This window comes from Podarcis pityusensis (genome assembly GCF_964106645.2).
Source record: "Podarcis pityusensis genome assembly, chromosome: 3".
NCBI lineage: Eukaryota > Metazoa > Chordata > Lepidosauria > Squamata > Lacertidae > Podarcis > Podarcis pityusensis.
In genome coordinates, this window is record NC_138026.1 from 111,010,181 (window position 1) to 111,031,182 (window position 21,002).

General features: G+C 43.3%; 1 protein-coding gene across 2 annotated transcripts in view; it reads right to left on the reverse strand.

Moving 5' to 3' along the window:
* Window positions 1-21,002, reverse strand: part of PSME4 (proteasome activator subunit 4) — an 81,922-nt gene that overhangs the window by 7,356 nt on the left and 53,564 nt on the right. For both annotated transcript variants that reach the window (XM_081000808.1, XM_081000807.1), the window contains 15 exons: window positions 20,454-20,590; window positions 19,697-19,750; window positions 18,160-18,289; window positions 16,425-16,506; window positions 15,425-15,578; window positions 13,895-13,964; window positions 12,502-12,627; window positions 10,496-10,648; window positions 9,132-9,236; window positions 8,028-8,119; window positions 6,810-6,941; window positions 5,582-5,790; window positions 5,021-5,106; window positions 1,903-2,031; window positions 698-853 (listed from right to left, as the gene is read on the reverse strand). In XM_081000808.1, coding sequence (XP_080856934.1) covers window positions 698-853; window positions 1,903-2,031; window positions 5,021-5,106; window positions 5,582-5,790; window positions 6,810-6,941; window positions 8,028-8,119; window positions 9,132-9,236; window positions 10,496-10,648; window positions 12,502-12,627; window positions 13,895-13,964; window positions 15,425-15,578; window positions 16,425-16,506; window positions 18,160-18,289; window positions 19,697-19,750; window positions 20,454-20,590 — 1,815 coding nt within the window. The remainder of the gene's footprint in view (window positions 1-697; window positions 854-1,902; window positions 2,032-5,020; window positions 5,107-5,581; window positions 5,791-6,809; window positions 6,942-8,027; window positions 8,120-9,131; window positions 9,237-10,495; window positions 10,649-12,501; window positions 12,628-13,894; window positions 13,965-15,424; window positions 15,579-16,424; window positions 16,507-18,159; window positions 18,290-19,696; window positions 19,751-20,453; window positions 20,591-21,002) is intronic.

Sequence of the window (21,002 nt, forward strand, 5' to 3'; positions counted from 1 at the left end):
TCCCAGAAGCCAGAACAGCAAGAGGGATTTGCTGCTTTCACTGTGCAGCGATCCCTCTTGCTGTTCTGGCTTCTGAGATTCAGAATATTTTTTTTCTTGTTTTCCTCCTCCAAAAACTAGGTGCGTCTTGTGGTCTGGTGCGTCTTATAGAGCAAAAAATACGGTAATTAAAAACGCATTCAGTGCCTGGGCAAAGTAAAAGACAATGCTATATCAGAGAAAAGGAGGAATGTCATGACAAAAGAGCATGACAAAAGTGGGGCATATTCAAGGCCCTCTGGTTTCAAAGGGGAAGACTTAAGCATATGCTGGCCTGAAGGTAGCAACAAAGAGCGTAGTTGCTAAAATTGGGAAATTGAATGGACCTTTGCAGAGCAAATGTAAGAAACAATAATGGAAAAGCTTTAGTGTTGCTGAAATGGACAAGCTAACTAGAATAATACAGATGTGAAATGAACATGGGAAACGTAATAAACTACTATCAAGTGTTTTCTGATGATGATGTATGGTTTTTGCAGTGTTTGGTTCATATATGGATCATATTACCTAATTCTTCCACCAAGATCAACAGAACTTTTAAAAGTGATTAAACTTTGGGCAGGATGGTGCCCCGTTACCTACGAAGCTCAACTTTTATTTTGCAAACATGGATTTTTCACAGGCTGTCAAGAAATGCAAGCACAGGTATATTGTTCACCTCAAGCTGCTCATCTTCTAGCAGTCTTATAATCAGCCATCTGATGTCATTTACCGCTTCTTCATTGTTTAGGAAGATAAAAAGATTATAAAAAACCATGGTCTGGAGGTAGGTTAGCACTGTGTACCTAGCATGCCAGGAACTATTCTTTGCTGTCTGCAAAATAACAAAAAAGCAGCAGTTAGAAAAAATTAAACAGGCAATTCTTCAAGTGGAAGCAAGGATCAGCCTGCATTTAAACCACCTTCCATATACAGAGAAAGCAAAAACTCTCCATAGCTACATTTCAGAATTTATCTACAAGTAGACATAGCAGGTCTTTTGCTCTAATCCTCATTTGTCCTAACGCTCACTCCTATTTCCATGCCCAATCCCCTCTCCTTAATTCCTCAGATGACAGCTTAACTTCTGGGCTTGTTGCTGGCATCCGTCTGTCTAAAGAGACAACGGAGTACGCCTCTAGGGGTGAAGTCAAACCACTGCGTTAGCCACTGGGTTAGTACCCTCGCTTGGATTGTCTAGTTCATTAATGGCATGAACCCTGTAAAGGTGGGGCAGAATTCATTAGGTTTCCATGAGCAGAGGAAGCAGAGATGCACTGCACCCCAGAGGGAATAATTAATAATAATAATAATATTTTATTTATATCCAGCCCTCCCCAACTGAAGCCAGGCTCAGAGCGGCTAACAACAATAAAAGTAACACAGTATTCTAAAATCAATTCATTTTAAAATCAATTCAAAATCAAATTAATGGCAACCATTAGGCTAGAGTTCTGTGAGGATTACCAAAGAAGGGGGTCAGACTGTTCCTCAGCCAAAGGCCTGGTGGAACAGCTCTGTCTTGCAGGCCCTGAGGAAAGATGTCAAGTCCCGCAGCGCCCTAGTCTCTTGTGACAGAGTGTTCCACCAAATCAGGGTCACAGCCAAAAAAGCCCTGGTTCTGGTTGAGGCCAGCCTCACCTCCCTGTGGCCCGGGACCTCCAAGATGCTATTGCAATAAACAGGTCTTCCCTCCACACCCATACCACCTGCTATAGGGACGGCTATTTTGGTAGTCATCAAATAATTCAGAATTTTATAGGAGACCCACCCCTCAAAAGTATTGAGGCAGAAGGCATTTACTGTCAACGGTTGCCTCAAGGGAATGCTGACACCACGAAATATGCTTTTGTTGTTTACACAGCTTAAGAAAGCGCCACGTACTTGTTTTAGCACCTGAAGTACCAAAGGCACTTGTTGAGGGTACAGCAATCCCTGAGACATTAACGACAAGCACATCTTAGCATCTCTCTTAAGTTCATCGTAGCTGTTGTCATTTTCTACAGGTGCGATCTGTGGAAGGAAGAACAGGAAAGGTGAGTGGACCCAGGTTGAAGACCGACAGCCAAAGAAGGTTTCTTTTTTGTAAAATCAATACAATGCAGGATTACAATTTCAGCTTCTCCAACTAGAAAGATGGGATCAATGAAATATTCAAGCCTAAAGCCCCTAAATGCTGTCTTGAAGTACATTCACAAAATAATCAACAGCTGAAGTGAGCTGCTTGTTTCGCTATTAATATGCCTACTCCAAGGACACTGAGTAGATGCCGCTACTACGATCTTCAGGTGGTATATAAATTTAATAAAGAATAATAATACTTGGCTCTGAGAATCTAGAAATATACAGGGATTTGGACAATAAAATTGAGATTTTAAAGCTTTAAAGGGAGGGGAAATTGCCTCCCTGAAATATTTCTGTATTATCTGTCTAATCCCCTTAACTGAAACAGGACTTACCGTAAATTTCGCTCTATAACACGCAGATTTTTTCTCCTAAAAAGTAAGGTGAAATGTCTGTGCGTGTTATTGAGCGAATGTGTGGTCCCTGGAGCTCACTTGCCGGAGTGCAGGGGCAAAATAGGCAAAAATCAAGCAAAAATAAGATCGGGCGGGCGGAGGGAAGGGGGAAGGCGGAAGCTTTCCTGCATTCTGCCTCAGGGTCTTACTGCCCACCCGCTTCTGTTGCTGCGTTTGCTCAAACTTAACAAAGAGCAGGGAATCCCCTGCCCTCCTGGCAAGCAGAGGGTTAAGGAAAGGATCGAGTCCTTCCTTCTAATTCTTTCCTAGTCACACTGCGTGCAGGCTCCAGCCCACCACTTCCTCCTCTCAGTGCTCTAGGGACTCGCAGGCAGCCGAAAAGCAAAAGCATGCAGGTGGGAGAGAGAGACAGAGAGAGGGCTGGCTTGGGGGGGGGAACTTTTGCTTTACAATGGTAGGTTTCTCATTTCTTTTCCAAAAGCAGAGAGCCCTGCCCCCAGGCCCCCTCCAAATTACAGCTTCTCCAAGCAATGTACTGCTGGAGGGAGACAGTATGCTTGTTTGGAAGAGAAACCCTGCTTCCCTGCTCGTAAGTAACAGCAGGCTGGATTGCAGAGTGAGACATGGAAATCTCTGGATTTATATGCTGTATATCAAATATCTTAATCTATACTTTCTACACGCGGCTGGTAAATCAGAATCTCCTGAGCCAGGAGGATTACAGCATCTCTCCTCTCCCCTTCATTAAAAGCCTAATACTCTTCTTTGAAGAAGTATAACGTGAGAATGTTTTTTATATATATTTTTTAAAGTTCTTTTCCTCATTGTGCGCTATACACTGATAATTGCTGCCACAATAACAATTGATTGAAAATGGAATTTAGTCTCCCCCCCCCCATAGAGAGCTGTTCTTCAGACGTTTAGCCTTAATACAGTGGCTGATGTAATACCCTTCTGCTTCACTAGGCATTTTATATAGGGACATTAAAATTGATTTTCTACATCTTGGCAGATGAAAAAAAGTGTGTTACAGGCCCTATTGCCCAAAAGTGTGCAAGCACAGAGCAAAGGTTGCAGTGACAGAGGTGGCCAAAAAAGAAATACCGTAAATAAAAAAGAAATCATACTTCGTATATCCTGTCTGGCTTGGGTGGGTGGGTGGGGTGGGGGCTTTTGCTTTCCTTCCCTCCCCATTTAAAACGTGGTGACAAAGCACGGATCCACATGGATCCTCAGGATTTTTGCATTGGGTCACCCCAAATTCACCATCAGATCACATTACATGTCCATGGCTACAGTCTGTACCAAAAAAATCACGCACCCACTGTTGCCTGGGGCTGCAATGGTGCAAAAACGTGGTTACAAAGCATGGATCCACATGGATCCTCAGGATTTTTGCATTGGGCTACTCCAAACTCACTGTCAGATCACATGTCTGCGGCCACAGCATGAACCACAAAAATCATACACCCACTGTTTCATTTAGAATATTTTTTTTCTTGTTTTCCTCCTCTAAAAACTACGTGCGTGTTATGGTCTGGTGCGTGTTATAGAGCGAAAAATACGGTAAATAGGACAAGTGTTTCGTGGGTTGCTCCCAGAAATGGCAACCTTTGGTGGGTTTTCTCTGAAGCATACAAAGAAATGAACATGTGCATTGAATTCTCAGCAGTATTAAACCTGAAAAGACTTCCCTAGCTCAAGGCTTGTCATCTTTTACAATTGGGCAGCAAGGGTGAGTTATGGCAATTTAAAAAATACAATATTGAAAATAGTTTTAAACAAATTACAGTCGCAAGAGTGGATAATGAAAAACCACATGCAGTGCTTCATCAAGCCCATCTTGCCCTTAGGGAAGCAGAAAATTGAAGAGTTGTACAATCTCCTAAAGAAATAGATGTCTTTCAATTTCACTGCAATTTTGTGCCAATCTTTGGTATACTGCTTTGTGAGCCCCACCTGAAAAGCAGTACATAAATACCTTGAATCAATCAATCAATCAATCAATCAATCAATCAATCAAAGAGTAGGTGTAAAAGCCAAAATAAGACAAATAATTTCTCTCAATAGATAAACTGGATGTAAAAAGAACTGTTTTAGGCAGAACCTGTTAGTATGGCATGAGTTTCTATGTGTAAGTATTTAGACAGAGAGCAGTTGAAAAAAAAGAGTTACTTTAAGTATTATGTTGTTGCTTCTAACAAACTTTTCATACTTGAGAAATGGAAGAAGTGCTTGAAGAAAAATAAACGCACTTCCTTAAATTTGAAAAAAAAAAAAACACCTAAGATTTATCTGCTTCCACTGCTTTTGAACTGCTAGGTTGGCAGAAGCTGGGACAGAGCAACGGGAGCTCACCCCGTCGTGTGGATTCGAACTGCTGACCTTCCGATCGGCAAGCCCAAGAGCCTAAGTGGTTTAGACCACGGCGCCACCCGGGTCCTGCTATTTGTCAAGCATTGTTGGTTTAATGTGTTCAGAAATTACCTCTGAAGCCTAAAGAGAACTAACAAACCATGTACCTTGAAAAACAACGGCAAGAGTTGAAGCTGTTCCGCAACAGCTGTGGAAAAGGCTCTCCCCGCAGTTGCCATCAACCACTTCAGAACTGTCAAAGGCAGAAGAAAGGCAAACACAACAGCTTGGCACAAGGTCAAACAGAGCACAGCAAGACACAGGCATGGTTCAAACTAATCTTTTCCAACTATCAGCTGCCTTAGAAGACACAATGGTCGATATTGCCCATTTGATAATGAATTTAAAATGTTAGTATTACAAACAGGAATTATTTGGATTGTCATGTTTTATTCTCTCGATGCATTTTGAAATGAGCATTCATTCATTTAAAAGCATTTATAAATTTCTTAATATTTTAAAAAATCTCTCTGAGGCACAGTATGAAAACAATCAATATTAGGCTGCTTGTTGTAATAATGCACCTGTATATACATTTGCTGTTGTGATTTGAATTATTTTGGGTGACACTCATGTGGAAAAGCGGAATGCGAATTGAAATAATAACTCTCAAATAAGTACAGCTGGGCATTTAATTTGGTGTGCGCAAGTTTAGCACAGGCACTTACTGGTTTTCAAGAGTTTAATGCCCTGAGTTCGCTCATCTTCATCTCCGACTCCATTCTCTTCCATAACATGATTCTGAATTTCTTCATCTACTTCCGTGAGGGGTTTGAGTTTTTCAAGTATTCGGGAAGTGAACTCATGGACATGGGGAGATTTTGTTGGAGCGGTATTTGGTAAGGAAACATCTATCATGAAGATGTATGTCAGAACGCTACACGAAACAAAATGAAGTATACACGTTTAATATTTTCCTTTAAACCCTGTTCACAAATTTGTTGCAGAAATTACCACTCATTCTAGTTCCTGGGGAGAATCTGACAGCTTCCTTAGAAATCTAACGGCTAAGAAGAAGAGTTTGGATTTGATATCCCGCCTTTCACTCCCCTTCAGGAGTCTCAAATTGGCTAACATTCTCCTTTCCCTTCCTCCCCCACAACAAACACTCTGTGAGGTGAGTGAGGCTGAAAGACTCCAAAGAAGTGTGACTGGCCCAAGGTCACCCAGCAGCTGCATGTGGAGGAGCAGAGATGAGAACCCAGTTCCCCAGATTACAAGACTACCGCTCTTAACCACTACACCACACTGGCTCTCAATAATACATTCACAAGATTCACAAGGTAGAGCCTTCTTGAGTGCGTTCAGATTGTTATGTGAGAAGGGGGTTGTACGTTTGAATGCTCCATGTAAAAAAGGTCCTTTCGTGAGGAACTAGCACCTCAGAGAGAAGAATACTAGCTTAGCCTGATGTGCCAATTTTCTATGAACAGAGAGGGTTTTGTTGTTGTTGAGGTGGGGCATTTAATCATACAACCTCCAGCATTCTGAAGGAAAGACATATTAATATTTGACTTTGAGGGCCTTCTGGCAGTTCCCTCCCTGTGAGAAGTGAGGTTACAGGGAATCCGGCAGAGGGCCTTCTTGGTAGTGGCACCTGCCCTGTGGAATGCCCTCCCATCACATGTCAAGGACATAAACAACTATCTGACTTTTAGAAGACACCTGATGGCAGCCCTGATTAGGTTTGGTGTTTTCTTGTGTTTTTGTATTTTGCTGGAAGGCGCCCAGAGTGGCTGGGGCAACTCAGTCAGATGGACGACATATAAATAGTAAAATTACTAATGCTATTATACCATATTTAAGGCTTCTGCCAAACGGCGAGAGCTTCCATCCTCTGGCTTTCAGCTGAGGGCTGCAGGCCTAAAAACTATGCACGGACTTGAGAACACTAACCTTCCTATCCTCTCTCGGACATTTTTGTAAACTTGGGTGAGTTTCGGCTCTAGGTACTTCAGCAATCTGTGGAGCAGCTCTGGTACTCGCCATTCTTGCTGTGCAAGACCTCCTTGCAGGACATACAGTCGACTAGGAGGGGGCAGGGGAATGGGGAGGGGAGCGGGGAAAGACAGAAAAACATACAGTAAGGTCATAACTTAGGGAAGCACACCTTTATCGCCACCCAAAGACCCCAAGGCATGACACAAACAATTCTCTTACACTTCATTGCTCACAAAAGGTAGGCCAATGACTAAATTTTTTGCTTACAATAAACCAAGGGAACTAGCAACAGGCACAGGCAAACTCGGCCCTCCAGATGTTTTGGGACTACAACTCCCATCATTCCTAACAGGACCAGCGGTCAGGGATGATGGGAGTTGTAGTCCCAAAACATCTGGAGGGCAGAGTTTGCCTATGCCTGAACTAGCAGCTCCTCATATAGTTAAAAGGGGGGGGGGATGGCCATAGGAACACCTTTGCTGGAAATGAAAACCACCAAAATTGCAGTAGTACAACATGCACGGATATTAAGAATAGTTCCAGCGGCCCTTTAATGGTGTGTGCATGTGCCTGCTTCTGGATGCAGCTTTGTCACTGGAAGTCCAGGCAGCATCAGTGGCTAGGAGCATCTTTTATCGGCTGCATCTGGTAAGAAAGTCATGACCGTTCCCGGACCAGGAAAGCTTGGATGGGTTAGTTCATGTACTGACTATTTCCATACAGTGGTACCTCTGGCTGCGAACGGGATCCGTTCCGGAGGCCCGTTCGAAACATGAAAAGAGCGCAACCCGCAGCGGCGCGCCTGCGCACGCAGGGGTTGCGATTCGCCACTTCTGCGCATGACGTCATTTTGCGCTTCTGTGCATGTACGAGCAGCGAAACCCGGAAGTACCCTTTCTGGTCCTTCCAGGTCGCCGCGGGACGCAACCTGAAAGAACGTAATATGAGATATGACTGTACTGGATTACTGCAGTGTACCCTATGTGGGGCTTGATCCAGAAGCAATTACTGCTGTATGCTGTGGTGCAACAGCTGACAAGAGTGAGAACCCGTCAGCATGGGAACAATCTGTTCTGTATAAATATGAGCCCCACTGTCTTCCACACTTTGGCCTACGACAAATAGGCAAAATTATTATTAATTTTTACTACTACTATTATTATTATTATTTACCATGCATCAACAAATGATCCTCCTTCACCGCTCAACGGAGACTCCAACAACAATTCAAACAACCAGTGCAATTTTCGAGGGTCCCTGCTCTCCTGTATTAACAATTTTAAAAGGCAAAAGGGGCAAAATGATTTCTGGCAAGTGAAATCTTGGTAAAGCTTTTTGAAAGACAATTCAATATCAAACATTTGTGCTGCTAAAAGAGTGGGTTCTATTGCATAACAACGTGTTTTGTTTTGTCTTTTTTAAAAAAGCAAGCAAGAAATAAAAATCCAGACAGAAACCATCATAAAAAAAAAAAAATGCAGCACCAAAATGCCAACTTGTATAAAATGTTCTTTTTGCCCTGAGCACATACCCTTTTTGTCTCTAAGCATGCTAAAGCTTTGATCTAAGCCTTATCGCCAATCCTAAGCAGGTTACTCAGAAGTAAGTGTCACTAAGTTTAATGGTATTTATTCCCACGTTAAGAGTGCACAAAACCCTATTCCTGGGCTATAATTTGCTAGGGAGTAAGACCAGAAGCAAGACTTACTTCTGAGTAAACAGCCAGAGGGCTGAATCACAGGTCTTCAAAAGTACGTTTTCATCCAAATTTCTAGGTTCATGTGAAACTTAAGACTCAGCAGCCACAGCTGTAATTTCCTGTCTAACGAAGGCACTATTTCCCCCCGATGGTCACAGGACGAGCCAGAGAGACCCAATAATTAGATAGCAGCTTTCTCTTGGGCTGCATAACACGTCACATTTGCAGCACCCCAAAAAAGAGAAAAGATAAGAACAAAGTCCAAGCCTTGCCCTGTGCACACCAGATGGATTGCAGAGAGCAAAAAATGGACAAAAATGACTGCAAAGGGGAGAGGCATGGAGGAAGGGGGAGCAAAACTGAAGAAGACTGAGAAGACACCTTACCCTGTAGCAACCTGAGCTAAAGGGCAAGCTGTGACAGAAGCACCTAAGAACTGAACAGTTCCTCCCATAAGGAAGAGGCTTGGTACCCACCTCACTGAGGAATAAGAAGAGCGGAGAACTATAGTGCTTCTATCGGTTTGTTGTTGTTTTTTAAAGATACAGCAAATTAAAAAGGAAATATGCAGGACTTACACATGACGTTGCTATACAGGTACCCCAGTCATTGTAGGTTTCCACTGTTATGTTGGATAAAGCTGTCCTAAGAAGCGGACACAGAACTTTCCAGAGGTTCTCTACCTGTACAAAAAGGGAGAACAGGCAAAGAAATCATGAGAAGTACGTAGGCACGGCCGACCCGCCCATGAGGCTAGGCAAGGCAGCTGTCGTAAGTGGCACCCTCCAAGGAGTGGCATCCTGTTGTGCGTTGCTGCTGGTCTCTAGGAGCAGAGAGGGACTGGCGGCAGATAGGGAGGCGAGATCTCCCCTCCCCCACGAGAGGTGGTGTGATGGGGCTTTGCACCTGCTTCTCCTGAAGGGAGGAGCTTGTGCAAAGCCTCACTGCCGAGTGGGAGGGGTTATCCAGAAAGGACCTTCTCTTTCCCCCTGCCCAGCAGGGGAGTCTTCTTACGGAGTATGCTCTCTCATTGTGGGGGTGGCAGCAGGTCTCACCTTGGGCCACCCCTGTACATATGACACATGGACTCTCTCTTAGCACTGCTGCTGTATTTTCATGTTTTGTTTTCTTGCATACTGCTCAGATACTGCTTAAGTTTAAGCCGTCTCAATTAAAAAACCCAAAAAAAACCCTCAACAAAATGTAATTTCTTACAAGGATGTGGCAAGGTAACGTTGCCAGTATAGAAATCTGAAATAGAGCTCCTGTCAGAATCTCTGCAGCCTAAGGTCTGGAGGAACCCAAAACCAAGAACACGGAATCCTTAATATTTTGGGCCAATGGCGAAAGATCAGAGAATAAACAGTAGTTCATTCTTAATCTCAGCTACTCATGATTCTGATACTAAGGGGTAAATATACTTTAGCAATTCCATGTATTTGTTTAGGAAATCCCAGAAACCAATTAATATTAATGTACAACTTTTAGACTGGGGTGGAGTAGGCTTCAAAAAAAGCAATGATTTATTTGAAAGTTTAAAACTGGTATTATTTATATAATACTCTTCCTCAGGAATTCAAGGTAGCTTTTCTAACCACCTTGGGATTTCACAGGTTTATATTCTGTGTGCACTGGTTTTAATTATGGCATTTTATTTTGTTCTACACCACCCTGCGACACTTATGATGAAGTGTAGTATAAAAAATAACCTAAATAAATATAGGATACATTCAACAAAGCACTGAGAAAGTAGTTCCGTCAACACAAGGCTCTCTGGTTGCACAATGGCCCTTTTCCTAAATCTGTTTTGGGGGTTTCCACAACCCTCCGGATCATATTTGGCGGACAGTGTGGGAGGACATGCAGGGGGGTGAGAAAGTGGTAATCCTTGTGCATGCGCAGCTGTTTCGTTTTTGCAAAAATTAAGCGAAGTACACACTACCTTTTCAAATGTCCAGTGCTTAGATCCTCTTATCACACCAGCTATAATTTCAGCTATGCATCGTTGGGGACTTTCGTGAGAATCTATTGCCAAACGTTCTAAGTGGGGTTTCAATACAGGCAAGAAGGCATCATCAAAGTTTCTGAACAAGCCCTGTTAAAACAAGACTCATGGTTTAGTTTTAAACTCGTCACTTTTACGAAAAAGGCTTGCACAACTCCTAACTTAACTGTGCCAAAGTGTTAATTCTAGAAAACGCATGAAAAATATAATCAAAAGGGGTACTTTCCCATCCATTAATACAATGCACACTTTCCAAAGTTGTATTAAAAATAAAATAAGGCATGCTATATACATAGATCAGGATACAGTGGTACCTCGGGTTACAAACACCTCAGGTTACAAACATTTCGGGTTACAGACTCAGCTAACCAGGAAGTAGTACTTCGGGTTAAGAACTTTACCTCAGGATGAGAACAGAAATTACACGGTGGCGGCGTGGCAGGCGCCATTAGCTAAAGTGGTACCTCAGGTTAAGAATGGATTCAGGTTAAGAACGGACCTCCAGAATGAATTAAGTTCGTAACCAGAGGTACCACTGTACTGGTTTTAACTTTAAATGATGCATAAGCCATGGATGAGAGAAAAGCAACAGAGACCTGTGTTGGAAGTGCTGCAGTTCTGTGCCACCCCCCCTCCCCCAGGAATAAGAGAGAACCCCCCTGCATTTACACATGCCTACATAGGTGCATGGAATTATATTTTTCAACATTTCCCTCAATATATATTTGCAAGCAAGCTCCCCAAAAGCATATATTGCCACTTTTAAGTGGCCATCCGTCTGCCACAGGAGACAATAGAAAGAATTTGCCATCAGGAAGAAAATCAAACCGTTGGAAAGTTGGACTACCTGCTGTGGATATAGAGTCCCTACCCCCCCCCCCCCAATGTAAGTCTTACAAAAGGCAATACAATGAATATAAGCACAGCAGATTCTGGGTTGTCTGCAAATGAAAACTCTGTGTCAGAAAATAAGCTCCAAAGAGGTAAGCAAAGAGAAGAATAAAGGTAAAGGGACCCCAATCATTAGGTCCAGTTGTGACCGACTCTGGGGTTGTGGCGCTCATCTCGCTTTATTGGCCGAGGGAGTCGGTGTGCAGCTTCCGGGTCATGTGGCCAGCATGACTAAGCCGCTTCTGGAGAACCTTCCCGCCAGAGTGGTACCTATTTATCTACTTGCACTTTGACGTGCTTTCGAACTGCTAGGTTGGCAGGAGCAGGGACTGAGCAACGGGATCTCACCCCGTCGTGGGGATTCGAACTGCCGACCTTCTGATCGGCAAGTCCTAGGCTCTGTGGTTTAACCCACAGCGCCACCTGCGTCCCTTTCAAAGAGAAGAATAGGGGGGCTAAAAAAGGGGGGGCAACAGACCCCTGGACGGTTAAGTACAGTCAAAGGTGCCTATTGGGTTGTGGCGCTCATCTCGCTTTCAGGCTGAGGGAGCCAGCATTTGTCCACAGACAGCTTTCTGGGTCATGTGGCCAGCACAGCTAAACCGCTTTTGGTGCAATGGGACACTGTGATGGAAACCAGAGTGCATGGAAATGCTGTTTACCTTCCTGCCACAGCAGTACCTATTTATCTACTTGAACTGGTGTGCTTTCAAACTGCTAGGTTGGCAGGAGCTGGGACAGAGCAACGGGAGTTCACTCCGTCATGGGGATTTGAACTGCTGACCTTCCAATCAGCAAGCCCAAGAGGCTCAGTGGTTTAGACCACAGTGTCACCTCCCTTTAATAGAGGGGCTAAGGACAACTTGGTCATGGCACTCATTCACAGCTTCATAAACCATGGTTTAGGAGACCTTGGTTCAATTGTCCAAACTGGATCAATATGCGGAATACAGAAGTTTAACTGCATGGATCATATATTACAGAGCTTTTTGCAAAGGATTTTATCATTTTCTATAAGGTGTAACTAATCAAAGAAATAGATAACTGGTTACCTTGAAGAGGCAAAATCTGCGAGGATTAAATTTATCCTTTCCTTTTCTGTCTTCTAAAGAAAGAAACTTGATTAACTGCTCAACAAATTTTGGATCAGAAAAATGATCATAAATGACCTGCTCCTCCTGTAAAAAAAGAAAGAAACAAGAGCACAATGAAACTAAAAGGCCCTGTTTGGTTTGTACAACAGTCAGGCGTCGTCCTGGAAAAAAAGTCTGCATAGTTTATGGTCTCAGATATGTGACACCTTAACAAAAACAGGCATTTTGGGTCAAAGGAAACATTATTCACGAGTGCAGCTCATTTCAAAGCAGCTGCATTTTGTGGAAATACCGATAGAAATCTGGGTTCCTGTGAAATTAATGAGAGCCAGGACATCAGTTGCTGCAACTCAATTGACAACCTTTGAACCAGCCTCATTTTTCCAGGCTCATTAGAAGAACTGCAAGACTTTCAGAATCCTGGCAAGGACAAAATACTCTTAAATCTTAAGCTTTGAAAGACCTTGTGTAGCTTTCTACAGCAATGCTTTTCCTTTTGCTAACTTTCCATCCTCAGTTCAGCAATCATTTTGAGTTGACAAGACAACCCACACGCTTCATAAACCAGTGTGGTGAACTGAAAACAGGTGTCGCTAACATGGTGTGCTCCAGATAATTTTTTGGGTCTACATCACCCCTGACTACTGGTGATCCAGGCTGCGACTGCTGGGAAATACAGTCCAATAACATCTGGAGAGAACCAAGTTGGCTACCTTTGAAGTAAAGTAATAGCCAAAGCATCTATGGGTGGCCAGAAATCATCAACTTTTTTTGAATGGTAAGCCGCTCATCGCTTATATGGAGAGAAACAAACTGTGAGTGCCTCCCGGCTTGGGAAAGAAAACTGAAGAGCAGGCACAAATGGGCAACAAGTAACACTAATTCATGGCAAGCTGTTGCTTATGACTTCTTTTACATGTGCACTGGGTCACATAAATGAGATTCTATAATGGCCCATGCAAGAATAGCTTCATATTGCAATTATTGTTAAAAACACGTGTGCGACACACTCAAGAGAACCTGTGTAGCAGCTGCTTTTAACTAATGTTCCCATTAGGGAAAATAATCAAGCTATTACATTTATCATTTATAAACTGAATCACCATGTTGGGGGGGCAGGCAGAATAATGTGAAACACAATCAGAATAGCCATTATTACCAAAAAGTTCTTTGGTGTATAGGGAAGTCATTAATTGTTTTGCCTAGGTTTCTATGTGGAATCCAGATTACACAAGTGGGCTTTGGAATTGTTCAAACATACACAATCACAACAGGAATAAATATATATATGCTCAAGCTTGAATCAGTCCCAGAAAATACTTTCAGTGGAGTTTTAAAATATCACATTCACCTCTGAAAGCTCATCTCTACTCCTCCCAAGCTTTGGTTGCTCTTCAGCAGAAGCATAAATCTCCATATTTCTAGAAATTGTGAAGAGAGAAAAAAATAATCAAGATAGGTTTCAATATTTTTGAACAAAAAAATGTAGGTACAGCATTTCCTGGGTCATTGTTCCAGTACAGCATTGACAAAGGGAGGCAAACTTCTACAGAGCTCAAACATGTTCTTTTTTAAAAGGTAGCCTGGCCAAATCAAAATTTAGACCCCACTGCAAGTCACTGTAGCAAAATGTGTTAGGTAGATAGGTAAGATCAAACTCCAAAGAGCTGAATATATTTAAAAGGTATATTGGAGAAATAATGTTGCTGCTGCCCCAAAACAAGAATAAGCAGAGTGTGTATACTGTTGTATACCAGAAGGAATGTCTCCGCCGGCATTGTTTAGCCTGGACACTGAGGTCCAGTTCCAAGAGTCTGCTGCCAGTTTCCTCATTGCCTGAAACAAAGTTACAGGGAACTAGATAGAGGGCCTGATGCCCTCCCATCAGATGTCATGGAAATAAACAACTATCTTGACTTCTAGAAGACTTCTGAAGGCAGTCCAGTCCAGTGGTACCTTGGGTTAAGAACTTAATTCGTTCCGGAGGTCCGTTCTTAACCTGAAGCACCACTTTAGCTAATGGGGCCTCCTGCTGCCGCTGCGCTGCCGCTGCATGATTTCTGTTCTCATCCTGAAGCAAAGTTCTTAACCCAAGGTAATATTTCTGGGTTAGCGGAGTCTGTAGTCGGGACGCGGGTGGCGCTGTGGGTTAAACCACAGAGCCTAGGACTTTCCGATCAGAAGGTCGGTGGTTCAAATCCCCGCGACGGGGTGAGCTCATGTTGCTTGGTCCCTGCTCCTGCCAACCTAGCAGTTCGAAAGCACGTCAAAGTGCAAGTAGATAAATAGGTACCGCTCCGGCAGGAAGGCAAACGGTGTTTCCGTGCGCTGCTCTGGTTCGCCAGAAGCGGCTTAGTCATGCTGGCCACATGACCCGGAAGCTGTACGCTGGCTCCCTCGGCCAATAAAGCGAGATGAGTGCCGCAACCCCAGAGTCGGTCACGACCGGACCTAATGGTCAGGGGTCCCTTTTCCTAGCGGAGTCTGTAACCTGAAGCGTATGTAACCTGAAGCCTATGTAACCCGAGGTACCACTGTATAGGGATGTTTTTAATGCTTGATGTTTTGCTGTGTTTTTATTATGTTGGAAGCCTTCTAGAGGGGCTAGGGCAACCCAGTCAGATGGGCTGGATATATGTACTACTACTACTAGTTGTTGTTATACCAGCAAGACAGCTGTTAGAAGGCTGTTGACAGAGGCAACAAGGGAGCTTTTAGTCCTGCACTGGGGAACATGTGGCCCTCCACAAATCCTAGATCAGCCTCCACTAGTACAACTGGTGGTCAATGATGATGGAACACCTGGAGGGCTACAGGTTCCCCATCTGTGCCCTAGCCCCTCCCAGGTTCACCAGAGAGGGTGGGACAAGCCCGTACTTACCGAGGCCAGGTGTAGTAACCCCAGTGGGTTTTCTCCACGAAACGACAGGCCTCCCAAGCTTCTTTAGTCTTTGGTAACCTTGCACTGTCATAATGCAGCCACTGGTTGTCAGGTCTGTCGCCGGCCCTGATCTCAGGAAGCTGAGGAGCTCCACCTGCTCACACACACAAAAAGAGAAAGCAACTGTTATATTATTGACCCTGTGATTCAGTTCCGGTGATTGGAACTATTTTATTTCTTTACCAAATTTATATACCGCCCTTCATCAACAATCAGTTTTTTTAAACAACCAAGACAGACAGTTGTAAGAATCTGTATACATACCATTTCCCCCCACCCTTTTCACATGAATTTCCAGAAGAAATCTGACAATTCTTGGGTGATCTACATTTTCTATATAAAGGAAAGCCACGCAGTTTGCTTTCAGATGACAATAAAACCACTAAACCTGCATTACGAACCCAACTTCTCTTTACTTCGTCAATTCAAAATAATTAAAACAAAAAGCAAGCACAAGTATAAAAAGCCCATCAAAATGTACAGTATTACCATGGGCTTTACTGAAAATTAGCTCAATCATTGCCTTTGTCGCTGAAGAACACCAAGATTAACCATCTTGGGAAGGCGGTAGGGTTCCATCTTTGGCACTTTAATGGGGACAAAACTCCCTGCAGCAAAGATCTATTGGAAAGATTTTAAGTTTCGATAACCAGCAACTTCTGGAGGGCCCTACATTACATGGCCCCGCTTTCCCTGCTCTAGGGTACAGTTCAATGAGTGAAGCATGCAACTGTCTCCACCCATCCTCAAGCCGCCATTTTGTTCCCTGCTCTGAATGATAGATCTTTGGGTTCCAGTAGAAAGAAAAATAGATCCTGCAAGCTTGAAATCTGACACCCACTATATAACACATACATAGTTCACATATACACACTAAATAAAAACTTCATGGGGGAAAAGCAACTCGGTGCTTGCGACTGTTTTTGTTCAGGACACTTACTGATTTGGAATGGGCAGATGGACAACTTCTTGTGAGGCCTCTTCAGCTGCTTGAGGATGCCAGCCACAGCAGAAATCGCCATCTTTTTTTAAAAAAAAAGGAAAAGAAAAGTTTAGCTTATGCGTTTTAAAAATTCAGTGCAAGCAACTGCTTCATTGCTATCTTAAAAAAAAAAAGCTGCCCTCCCTTTCTCTCACGCCCAATATTACAGAACTACGCAAAGAGTGGACTCCTGCCTGTTGATCCATAGGAAGAAGTGGTGTCCTTCCAAAACAATCTGCACCCACGTTTTCATCCCATCCCAAGGAACATAACTTTTTGGTTCACCCAGCAGCTTTGAGTAACTGAAAAAGCAGGCATAAAAGCTGGACTCCCCCCCCCTTCATAGCACTAAATTTGACCCACTACTCTTCTCGTTTATTTTCTCCGAATGGTTCACCCTATGCTTCCTGTGGTTCAGTGAGGAAGAGACTAGAGTTCGGTGGAGGAACATGTGTCCTCCATAGGGAAGGCTTGAGGTTGGAGAACCTCTTTTGAACTTTTTGTGTAAAAGGAAAATAAATTAATACAAGTCATTTGGGTTGGAAGATTGTGAAAAATATTGCCTCACAGAAAGCAGATCAGTTGGGTGCCATTCTTGAGTTAATATTTTGAGTAATTTCTTTCTGACAGACAGAAAATCGGAAGTACTTTTTATTTTTCCTTTTTCTCTCATTTATTTTCTTCTATCTTTTGGTTTTCCTTTGGTGCTTTCTTTTCTCTGTCTCCCTGTTTTTATTTTTTATTTAGATTAGTTTCTTTGATCTTATTGTATTATGAAAAAGCTACAACAAAATCTCACAAACAGAAGGCTCCGGTTTCAGTGCCTGGCATCCAATAACCAAGCAACAAATGATGGAAAAGATCTCTCTTTAAGACCCTGGAGAGCCACTGTAAGTTAGAGAAAACTAAAGCTAGTAGTTGTACAATTAGTCTGGCCTAGTGTAAGGCAGATGCCTATGTAACAATTTAAAGGGTAAAGGTAAAGGGAAGCCTGACAGTTAAGTCCCGTCACGAATGACTCTGGGTTTGCAGCGCTCATCTCACTTTACAGACTGAGGGAGCTGGCGTTTGTCCGCTCCACAGACAGTTTTTTCGGGTCATGTGGCCAGCATGACTAAGCCGCTTCTGGCACAACGGAACACCAACACCAGAGCAGTGCACGGAAATGCCGTTTACCTTCCCACTGGAGCGGTACCTATTAATCTACTTGCACTTTTTGGCGTGCTTTCGAACTGCTAGGTTGGCAGGAACTGGGACCGAGCAATGGGAGCTCACCCCGTTGTGGGAATTCGAACTGCCGACCTTCCGATCGGCAAGGCCAAGAGGCTCAGTGGTTTAGACCACAGTGCCACCCACGTCCCATGATTTAGTAATGATTTACTAAGCCCTAATTCATCCCTTCACTTTAGGCTGCAGTGGAAGTCCAAAAGGGAATGTCAGTGGTGTTAGTTATCCAAAGTGGTTTCCTTTGCACACTGGGCAAATCAGCAAGCCAACATGTGTCCACAAAGTCTGACCTTTGCCCAGAACGTGGTAGTGTGGAAGCAAAATGCGTATTAACCTCATTTACAAGAACAGCAGCAAATATCACTTTGACATGTGCGAAAGCTATCATGTGACTCTACCTTTGGGTTAAGAGGAATGGGATCAGCACTGGCAACCAACCACTTAAATCCATTTCCCATTTTCTTACCTTGCGAACCACTAGGGCGTCGTGGTTGAGACATTTCACAAAGAATTTGATGGCTCTCGGAGGCAGCACCCTGTCGTCTCTTAAAAGCAGGGACAGAAAACCGACGCCAATGTGCTCAAACTTCCAGGGGCTGAGGAGGAAAGGGAGGAAATGGAATCAAATAGCCTTTTGGGACAGAGTGAATGAATACAGTTATCAAGCACAATTTAGAGCCAAACCAATTCCTCTCCACTCCAGTGTTTGCACGCAAGAGGCCCAACTCTCATTTGGACTACAACAGCTCTAATTTTAAGGTGGTGTGTGTGTAGTGGAGATATATGCAATTCTAATATCCACACGATCGCATCTTATACGCATTTAACTTCCACAATTTCAACTACATGCAGTCGAAGGCCGGCTGTTTGAAACCCCACAAATTAAATGAAGTCGTTGTGAGGGGAGGGCCTTACTTAGGAAGCAAGGCTCCCTCATCTCACGGGGACTGGGATGCTTCCACGAGATCTCGAAAAAGCATCCCAGGGCTTCTGGAGCCAGCACACCAGTTCTGGAAGCCCCAGGATGCTCACACAGGAGTTTAATCATCATCATCATCATCATCATCATCATCTATTATTTCTACCCCGCCCATCTGGCTGGGTTTCTCCAGCAACTCTGGGCGGCTTCCAACAAAGTATTAAAATACAGTACTCTGTTAAACATGAAAAGCTTCCCTTTTAATGTTCCCTTAAACATTAAAAGCTTTCCCTTCCAAGGGTTTGAGTATACAGGGTTTTGCTTATACACTAAACCACTGGAACCGAACTCCTGCGTAAGATTGTAAGATACGATTAATCATAATGTACTTAAAGGCATGGAGTTTCCAAAATTTAAAAAAATTAATCCCCAAAGGGGAAGGAAGATGAAGAATGTCAACAGCATTTGAAAGTCGACACTTCTGCAGCCTTCTATAATGCCCAAAGAAGAGAGATGAGATACGAATGGGGATTTTCAATGAGTTGAGGCTTTACTTCAAGATAAGGACATTGTTAAAAAGAAAAACATGAAGAGTCAAGAGGTGGTACCGTGATCCATCTTCAGACGATTTACAACAAAAATGCAATCTACTCAGAAGCAGCTGCTGAGAGAAACAATCAAAATTTATTGTTAGCTAAAGCACGGGTGGAGGACCTGTGACTAGGCATTTGCAGGACTAGAAATGCCATCATCCCTAACCATTGGTCAAGCTGGCTAGGGCTGGTAGGTGTTTGGGGAGGGTACCGGTTCCCCATCTCTGAGTTAAATTATCACATTTTTCAGCTCTGATCCTGTAAGACCTGTGGGGGAGTGGAACTGTCGTGTGTCAAAACATCTGGGCTGAATCTTCTTTTGATTCCCTTTTATACGAACAGAAACCTTGAAAGAAAGCTGTTTTATCTACCACAGAATTTAGAATGGGGACTGGGAAAAGAATCGCACAGAATAATCTCACAATCCTGTCTAAAAGTCTCTCAAAGCCAGAGCACGATTTACGTTTTGGAAATGAAACACTCATACTTACAGATTTCTTTGATCCACACAATCTAACAGTTTGTTAATCAGGTTTTCATAGTTTCTGAAAATGAAAAGAAACATTCCTATATTAATCACATTTAGGACCTTAATAATATGCAGTGTGCCTCCTCTGCTTCTGCTACCTGCTAAAATAATGCAATTCTTTGGGGCAGCCACTGCATATGAAAGACTTGCCACAAGGTGCCTTACAAGAAAAAATTAACACCACATTTTCCAGTTTGTCTATCAACCCAAAGACAGACATATTGAAGTGTTCATGAATAGACAAGACAGTCATTAGATTGTTTTTTTCTTAGAAGCAAAAGGGGCAAAGACTAATGAACAGCAAATGAAGCTTTATACACATTCCGGAAAAGTGAAATTATTTATTTATTGAATTTATATACCACCCTATACCCGGAGGTCTAAGGGCAGTTCAAAGGAACAAAATCAGTCTCTATCTGGAGTCAGGGCCCGGGAGTCAGAGGCTGGCTGGCTGGCTTCTCCCTGTGTCTCTGGCATCTGTGCTCTCCTGCAGTTACACAAGCACAGTAAAACAACAAAAGCAAAACAAAAGAACCACCTTAAGCTGAAAGTTGGGAGCCGCCCAGAGCGGCTGGGGAAAACCCAGCCAGATGTGAGGGGTATGTATGTATGTATGTATGTATAAATTACTGCAAAATAAAATGACTAGTTAAGTCATGTCATTGCAAAGTTAATTAAATTAAAGTGTTATTTTTATACTATGGCCCCGGTACACTTACTGAGAGGACTCCGCATTCCTTTCTTTCTGTCGCTGAATTCCCTGTTGGAGCTCCTCTGAACTAAGACTCGTCCAGTTGTTCTGCAGAACCCCTGACTTCTGCATGAGGACAGCGACCTCAACACATTTCTCCGGAACCTGGCAAAGTAGGGAGATGCAAATGAAGTCTCTGACACAACAAGGACATTCCTCCCTAGGGAAACACGCGGCGTTTTATGGATTCAAAAGACCTTCACTGCCACACAAAAAACTCTCTAAAATATATATTCAGTCTATCAAATGAATAATACTGCTTTTGGAGGAATATTCCAAAAGCCCAGTAATCCTAGCCCCTACTTGGAGCATCATTCCTTAATTTTTGTGATCATCTACGTACCGTATTTTTCACCCTATAGGACGCACATTTCCCCTCAAAAAATGAAGGGGAAATGTGTGTGCGTCCTATGGGGCAAATGCAGGCTCCTTGGCTTCAGCGATAGCAACGCGAAGCCTCCGAAGCCTGCGCTCCGGAGGCTTCGCGTTGCTTTCACTGAAGGCAGGAGAGTCTGCT